This window comes from Taurulus bubalis (assembly GCF_910589615.1).
Source record: "Taurulus bubalis genome assembly, chromosome: 15".
NCBI classification, from domain to species: Eukaryota; Metazoa; Chordata; class Actinopteri; order Perciformes; family Cottidae; genus Taurulus; species Taurulus bubalis.
In genome coordinates this window covers 2,501,270-2,510,011 of record NC_136603.1, presented here as the reverse complement: position 1 = coordinate 2,510,011, position 8,742 = coordinate 2,501,270, and the positions used below count along the sequence as shown (strand labels likewise).

The following is an 8,742-nucleotide window of genomic DNA, read 5'->3' as shown; positions in this document are numbered from 1 at the left end:
TATATCTTCTGTATGTTTTTCATGATTATCCTGCTTTATGTTGTCCTGATTCATCAGTGTTTGGTTCCCTCTGGTTTCTCAGCCTTCAGTCTGTCTTGATGAGTGATATGATGAAGCTGTGTTTTCTACTGATGCCATGACATGAAGACAGATGGATCAACTGTCATACAGCTGAATACAAACAGAAGACACAGGAACCATCAACATGTCTTTATGATGCTGGATATTTATTGCAGTAAATGTGAAAGCTTGCAGTGGTTACAGTTGATGAAGACGAGTCCAACTGCAGCTCTTCATGTTCACTCTGAACTACTAGAGTCTCACTCTGAACTACTAGAGTCTCACTCTGAACTACTAGAGTCTCACTCTGAACTACTAGAGTCTCACTCTGAACTACTAGAGTCTCACTTGACACACAAAGGGCTTCCACCAATAACATGATGCATCGTTCCAGAGTCCCCAGCCTGTAAAACAGAAAACAGGACAGTCATGTGATTAATGAGATTTCAGGGTTGGTGGTACTGAAATGTCTTATTGTCATGTTGTCTTTACACAGTGTGAACTTGCTATGAATGTGTGTACTTACTGCATTATACTATATTAATGTATGCTCCTGATATGCCTCGTCCTTCACTTAAACCCTCTCTTCATGTTGAGGAAACCCAGGACTCTGAATATATTCATGTATTGTGTGAAACAGTTGTGTTAACGTCTGTATGAAGTCAACAACTGACTGTCAAATCAAATGAAGTTCAATTAAATAATATCTCAACAATATTGATAGTCAGTTTTCAAATTGAATTAGATGAATCATAAAATAAAATGATCTTGTTTCAAGTAAAATATGGGATGTATTTATGAATGAATGAAAGAGTGAAAGAACAGAATGATTTTGAAAATAGTGACTTAAAATAAAGTAATTCATCATAGAAAAATGAATTTTACTGAATTCACTGAAAACACATTATATTGATCTCATATTCTAAAAAGGGACTTTATCTGTGGTTATTAAACCACTTGTTTCAGCTCTATTCCTCTCTGTTTACATCATTATTGGACAGTAAATGAATGTTAGCATTCTGATCATATTGAGCTCTCAGGTTTATTTCCTGTACTTCATCTCAGATGTGAGTGGGTACGTTTGATCAAAGGTTCTGTGCTTTGTCTCGTAGTGGAGCTTCACATTGCTGCTTTTAATAATCATCTCGGTCTCTGAACATATGAGACGTCACGAGGCAGGAAGTTGATCAGAATACATATTTGGTTATCTGAGTAGCGTCACGTGAGATGATTTACATGCATGTAGTTGGTGGTGTGTTTCTTGGACCGCTGAACGAGTGCCCTGAAGGCTGGACAAGCTGAAATAGAAGCTCTTCATCAAAATGTAATAATCAATGATCTCTGGGTTCAGGGTTCAGGGTTCAGATACAACGCGTCTAGGACCGGATCCGGACCACGGTCCTCCTATTAGTGACCCCTGCTTTGTTGCAGACATACAGACATTACATACTCTGGTGTCAGAGAGGTGTATACAGGATGGACTTCCCAATCTGACACAGTATTTTAAATCAGTGTGACATGAAGAGGTTCAGTGAGGTTTAAATGCAGCACCTTCCTTCATGCTCATCTGGACTGTTTTCTTGAGCTACTTTAATAATCATCCACCAGGGGTCATGAAAGTGTCTTTTCTTGAGGTTCAGAAGTCTACGTTCATCTCTATTAAGTTATAACCTCTCCTCCTGAGTCTTTAGTTCACTTACCCCCGTAGTTCATCTCAACGCAATACTCATTCGCCCAAGAGTTGTCCGGTTGGCCACGATACCAATGGGAGTAGTCGTGTTTAGTCCCATCGGTCCAAACAAATCCTTTGCTTGACTGAAAACAAAAAACAAACAATGGATGACCTGAGGATGACCACTGTACTATATTCATATTCATATTGTAATTATTACATTGTAGGAGTCAAATCTGAATCTGCAACATAACATTAACATGTGTCAGCAGGTTAATGCAGTACTACAACATGGTACTCTGAGGTAGAAGTACACAGTAAGTAGTATTCAGCTCAGTTTGGATGTCTCTATTTTATTTTGGTGGACAATTCATGAGAGTAGTAACATAATTCAATAACACATGTTTACCTCTGTGATTTCATTGTAAACACATTAGAGGCACAAACTGAACAGAAACATTCACTTCTTACCCGATGCATTCCGATCCAGTAACGATGTTTTTTAGTCGTAGCCCTGTACATGGCACATTCCAGTTGACACAGCTCAGCAAGGCTGTGGATTGATATCAGCTCTCCATTACGGGAGATCTTACAGTGTTTCTGTAATCAAAAGAGATAATGAGGATTATTCTTCATCCTCATTCCCTGATTTGAACTTTCTTCTCCTGACCTGAAGTCATGAAGGCTGTTCAGTTCCCTTCTGCTCTGAGGAGAATTCACAAGATCACCCTCAACAATATAAAGATGACTTCAATTCATTTTGACTGCTCATTTTTCTCATCATTTAATTTTCCTGTTTCCCATTTCAATTTAAATGTTTGAATTCAAGCTTGTAATGACATTTTTTTTGGGATTCATTATGATGAAGATTTTCTATTATTTTCAAAATGCCAAAAGTATAAAAATTCATTTGTCAATTTTTGCTCTGGGTAAATGACCCTCCATAGCTGTACCTGCTTTATTAAAACACTTGATTATACTTGAGAGTAAATGGACTTCTCCTTTCTATAAATACAGCTTCCACAGCAAGTGATGAGACTGTGTGAACAGGAAGAGGTCAAATGTACTGTCTGTAGTCTGGTGTGTGTTTGTTTTTATTACCCTCGCTCTTTCATTGGTCAAATGTGACTTGTGGAACACCTTCACACAGCGGTCATTACCGAACTGGACCCAGTTAGCATCAATTCTACATGGTTTGGCCGGATATTTGGTCCGACACATTTCTCCAGGATTCCCTGTTTCACAGAAAAAAAGAAGTGCTGTTAGTTTAGTGTTCCTGGTGTCTGTGTAGAAAGTGATTTAGTGACAGTTTGGTTCTTACATTCTGCAGAGGCTGACATGGACATCAGCACCACCAGAAGAAGGACGGCAGTCACCACAACAGGACGCATGGCTCAGGATTCACTGACTCTCAGAACTCTACAACTGGAATATCACCTGGAAATGCCGCACCGTTCAACCCCATTACAACAAGACACTTCAGTTATTACCAGTTTTCTAACCCACAGATCAGATTAAAGTTATTTCTGTTCTCTAAAACCTCCACCAAGAGACAAAGAGGACTCACCACAAGCGTCTTCTCCCTCGTTGCATCTCATACTGAAGGTCTGTTTAAATACCTTTCACAGCCATGCCTGAGGGTCTGAATGTTAAAACATGAACTACTTCAATAACACGCCTGTTTAACTTCCACGTCATCCCAGAAGTAGGATCCACCTCTATTCAGTTACAACATTATAATATGAAGCATCCATGAACAAACAAAGCACTTCTTCAATACTAGGTTGAGTGTTGGCCAGTTCATGAGTTGCAGCTCTATGAATGTTTTCTAAATGTTGATATGTGGAACGGCCTGTATAGGACTCACTAAAAGAGTTCTCAAAGTCCATATTTTGCAAAATATATTCACCAGCTGGACACTATGGTCCCCACAGCCCACCCTCATTATAGTTCTTATCATTATAGCTCATCTTGATGCAGGATGCAGGGGTTCTATTGCTGTACTCCAGGGGCCACATTCACTAACTACTGGGGTTTGTTTGCATCCAATTCTATCAGTTTCCCTCAGAGAAAGTCACACATATTATTTGAAAGAATGTATTTCTATGTTTCAAGTGATAATTCAACTTGAACTTTGATGGAACTGACAGCAGGTTGGTGAGTGTGTGTGTCCTTGTATGAATTGCATTGTGGGGTCAAAGATCTTTACACAATGTCCATTATTCAATATTAGGGTTAAAACTTGACTTTTTAGGGTTCAGTACGTTCCTGTCTACAGTTTGTGATCGCTCTAATAATATTAATGTATTCATGATCAGCACCCCAAAACGAAGGGTAACTTCCTTGCGTGGAAGATGAATGTGATCAAACATCCACTGGGCATTGCCAGAGCTCAGGGAGGAACCGGTTGACAAAAACCTCTTAGCTCATAACATGGTGGTCGTCCGTAGTGGGTTTGGATCACGTGTCCGCACCACCAAACAGGAACGCAGGCTTGAATTAGTCCATCATATGAGCTTCAATGTAAGTTAATGCCACCAATGAAAGCACAAATATTCAGAGGACTGAAGTGTGCAGACATTATTAGCAAATGTCTGTATGGATGGTAAAATATTAAATACATTTAAAATATATCTGTCAGTCACAACCTGGCTCAAGATTGGACCGCATGGAGAGACCCCACATGTGGTCTGGGTTTGTTTTAGTCAACTGACCAATAAATAAAGCTAAAAGCCCAAAAGGTGAAAGTCAGGAGACAGAAAGATCCCAGAGTCAGTCCAGGTGAGCGGACCAGCTGACTCCACCCTCCAACCCCATGCAGGTAGAGGACAAAGAGTCGTGTTCAGAGGAGCTGATACTGTTTCAAACTGCTGAACGCCCATTATTAGTATTCATTTCTTCATCTAAGGATGATTCAAGTTCATCATGTAGATCTCTGTTTGCTGTGAAAGCCCTTCAGGGTGAGGAGTAGTCCTGCAGAAAACTAGTTTAATGATAAAAGCAAACAGAAAGATCAACTGTCTATTCTAATGAGTAAAGTACAACACGGTGCTGCTGTGTTTAATAAGAAGGTTTTATTCTTCTTTTTTTACCATCCAACTGCCAACAATGATGAGCAACTGGTGCCACTCAGCAGTCCATGTGATGTCAAGCTGACATCAGCTGACCATCACTGTACAGACAATGACAGACATGTTGACTTCCCATAAGTCAGCAGGTTCCTGTCTGCAGTTTGTGATCGCTCTAATAATATTAATGTATTCATGATCCGCCTCACAAAACGAAGGGTAACTTCCTTGCGTGGAAGATGAATGTGATCAAACATCCACGCGGCATTGCCAGAGCACAGGGAGGAACCGGTTGACTTCAGGTCTTTTTTATTGATGTTGGCAGAGCAGACAGTCTTTAGAGAAACACGGTGGTGAAACAGGACAGAAAGAAAGAGCCTGATCTCACAGAAATATGTGAGAAGACGAAACCCTCTTAGCTCATAACATGGTGGTCGTCCGTAGTGGGTTTGGATCACGTGTCCGCACCACCAAACAGGAACGCAGGCTTGAATTAGTGCATCATATGAGCTTCAATGTAAGTTAATGCCACCAATGAAAGCACAAATATTCAGTGTGCAGACATTATAAGTAAATGTGTGTATGGATGGTAAAATATTAAATACATTAGAGCAGTGATTCTCAACTGATGGGTGGTGACCCATAAGTGGGTTGCAGACCTGTTTTCAGTGGGTCGCAGATCCATGCCTGGGAGGAAAAAAATTGTAAGAAAAAGTCCTCTGCTTTTATTTTGAAGCGGATGTTTTATTTTGAAGGGGAGTTCCGTCTATTCACAGTCCTTAATGCTGCGTTCACACCTCGCTTTACTTCCGTGAGTTTTCCTCACCGTCCATTTGTGATCTGCGGAGGGGAGGAGGGGCTTATCGCCATGGAAACATCCACCATGGAAGAAATAACCACTATTTCTGCTTTGTACTTGTTGTGGAAGTCCCAAACATGTCAGAACATCATCCTTGCGTCTTGGTTGATAATATTCTCCTGAATGAGGCAAACTTTTTCAAGTTGCGCCATTCGCGTCATTCACGCCGCCCGGAGGAAATGCTTGTTACTCACATCCATGTGCACTGACTCTGCATTAATGTACTCGCAACTCCAGACTCTGAGACTCTTGTCAGTTAATGTTGTAAACTTGAATCTTTTTTTAATTGCACTTTTTAGTTAATTTATTTTGAGTTTGTGGTTAAAGCTGCTTCTGGAGACACTGAATGTTTCCATCGTGCATCATTGGTCATAGACTCAGTGAGTGAGTATTCTCAGCTAAAGTTACATAAGTTTAGTCTTTTTGAAACTGCTTCTCAGTAGTTGGACTTTTTTATTTCATGTGTGTGCATGAAAGCTGTTGAGTGTTTAAAAAAGGCTGAAGTTACTGAATTTGTATGTGTGTTGTATTATTATATATTTGACATATTACCATGGACATTTTGGTTTTTAAACGACTATAAAAGAGTATTACACGGACTACTAGTCTGTTCTAACACTCCTGCTTCGAGCAGAGCGGAAATGGTTTCTCTTATGCCCGATGTCAGTTCTTGAGATATTGTCGTTCGTGCTGTATAACTCAGTGGCGGGCCGTGCATTTCCTCCCTACGCCTTCAATGCCGTCTCTACACATGAAAACACATGAAGCTCTGGCGTAAGTTCAGACAGGAAGACCATCCCCTCACGCTATCGGCTCGTCTGCCTCTCACTCGTACTGTCCCTCACCAGCAGCACACCCAGGTGGCGTAGCTCTTACTGCGAACATCACAACTCTATACCGGAGATCACCGTCAGAAGAGTTCGACTCTAATGCCGTGTTCACACCGCTCTTACCGCTTCAGTTTGGTCGCGCGAGTGAAACGAGGGTGTTCACACCAAACGCCACAAAGACAAATCGCGCCGCCACAAGGGGGGCGTGGCTTATCGCTGTCGGGTCTCTCCGTGAAAAAGAGCTTTCATTTCCGGTATCGACTATGGAATAAATAACCACTAGTTCTGCTTTATACTTGTTGTGGAAGTCCCAAACATGTCAGAACACCAAACGCCCTCGTGTTTGGGTTCATAACATCATCCGTAGCCGCACACAGCTCGGTGAATTTCACCAACTCCTCCAGGAACTGCGTCTGGCTTATCTCCGTAAAACGGATACCGATTCCTTCATCCACCATGGAAATAACCACTAGTTCTGCTTTATACTTGTTGTGTAAACTCCACATACGTGGGAACATCAAACTCTATGGTGTCTGGGTTCATAATATTATCCGTAGTCCCACAACATTGTCTGAATGAAGCCGCTACCAGCGCTACTTCTGGCGGAGCAGCAACAAGAAGGCAAGACGGCGGTGGTGACGGGCGGAGCTTCTCAACGCTGATTGGCTGACACAACTATGAGTTGGGAAATTTCAACTCTTGATGCGTCGCATCCTTCGCTCAGTGTAAACACAGCATAACAGCTGTTAAGAGGTGCGCACACCGGCCGCGGCATGCGCCCTAGAAAGTGTCCCAGGAGTTACTGTCAGACACTCAATACACGGCGCGTTCATACAGCAGACGCCACTCCACGCCAAAACACGCAAAAAACTGAGCTCCGCCCTATTGACACACTGACCAATCACAGCGCATAATAATGGTCACGCTGGGCCACTGACCAGACGTCCAAGCCACCTCGATGGCGCTGCACGTCAAACAATCCGCCCAGCTTGTCAAACTAAAGATTGGATTTGTTGAAGTCCATGACAATCAAGCACAACGTCCACTCTCTGTGTACTTTAATCTGCTAAGGCTTAAACTGCTTTGCTGACAGTCTCACTCTGAACTACTAGAGTGTCACTCTGAACTACTAGTCTCACTTGACACACAAAGGGCCTCTTGCTATGACACTTCTCATCGTTCCAGTGCCCCCACTAACACAAACAGAAACACAAACAGAAAACAGGACAGTCATGTGATTAATGGGATTTCAGGGTTGGTGGTACTGAAGTGTCTTATTGTCATGTTGTCTTTACACAGTGTGAACTTGCTGAATATATTCATGTATTGTGTGAAACAGTTGTGTTAACGTCTGTATGAAGTCAACATCGCCAGACATCGCCATTCTACCTTTCCTCAGGTAAGTCCCCTGCAGTTAGCATGGCATTTAGTTTTTACAACATTTTCCTGTTGGGAAGAGCCAAAATAAAATGATATTATATTCTGCTATTTAAATTATGATTTAACATTTTTTTATTCCATATGGAACATGTTATGAAACTAGACCTCTACCAGCATGTCACTGGTTTTATATTACTTCTTGCATTTGTCTAGCTATCCAGACGTGCATGTTTGTGTCTGATTAGATCATTTTGTGTAAAACTCTTTGCATAGTAGATTGTTACTAACTCATGTTAATGTGTCTACTCAAGAGTTCCCCAGAACTGCCCACGGTCATACAAGCTGATGTCCTTTGATCCTGATGGCGACAAAGTTCAATGCGGAAATGGAAATATCTTAAATTTGGAGTGTGGCTCGTGTCACCCACCTCCAGGCTTTGCCTTAGATCAGGTTAGTTGAAATATCTATTTCCTAATACATTGTAATACCTCACTTAACCTTAAAATGTTCACATTCTCAGGGCTCTTGCACACTACACTACCAAAACTCCACAGCAGACCCCAGTGTTTTTTTTATTTGAGTTGATGGTGGAGGACTTCCTGCAAAGGCCCATCACTCTGGCCTACACTGATGGATCCCAATCTGCCAGGGCCCCACTGGTTATGAGGCATAGAAGAGAAGCCACAGTTTGGCCCGGTTGGAGCACTACAACTGCCCCAACTACAACATCCCGGTGGTACATTACTTCGTGGTGGCCCATCACAACTGCCGCGCAAAAAAACACCACATCACACCCAACAACTACCGCAGCACCAACAACCACCATCGCAGCACCAACAACCACCACCGCAGGACCAAGAACCGCAGCACCAA

At 42.0% G+C, this 8,742-nt stretch overlaps 1 protein-coding gene across 1 annotated transcript; it reads right to left on the bottom strand.

Moving 5' to 3' along the window:
• Positions 1 to 206: 206 nt before the first annotated feature.
• On the bottom strand, positions 207 to 3,326 carry LOC306747909 (C-type isolectin Sp-CL4-like). Its single transcript, XM_079231011.1, has 6 exons — positions 3,300 to 3,326; positions 3,054 to 3,169; positions 2,834 to 2,967; positions 2,204 to 2,332; positions 1,761 to 1,875; positions 207 to 464 (listed from the first exon to the last, which is right to left on the bottom strand). Exons 2-6 carry the CDS (start codon positions 3,121 to 3,123, stop codon positions 397 to 399), a joined length of 516 nt encoding a protein of 171 aa, XP_079087137.1. The 5' UTR covers positions 3,124 to 3,169; positions 3,300 to 3,326; the 3' UTR covers positions 207 to 396.
• Between the last annotated feature and the right edge of the window lie 5,416 nt (positions 3,327 to 8,742).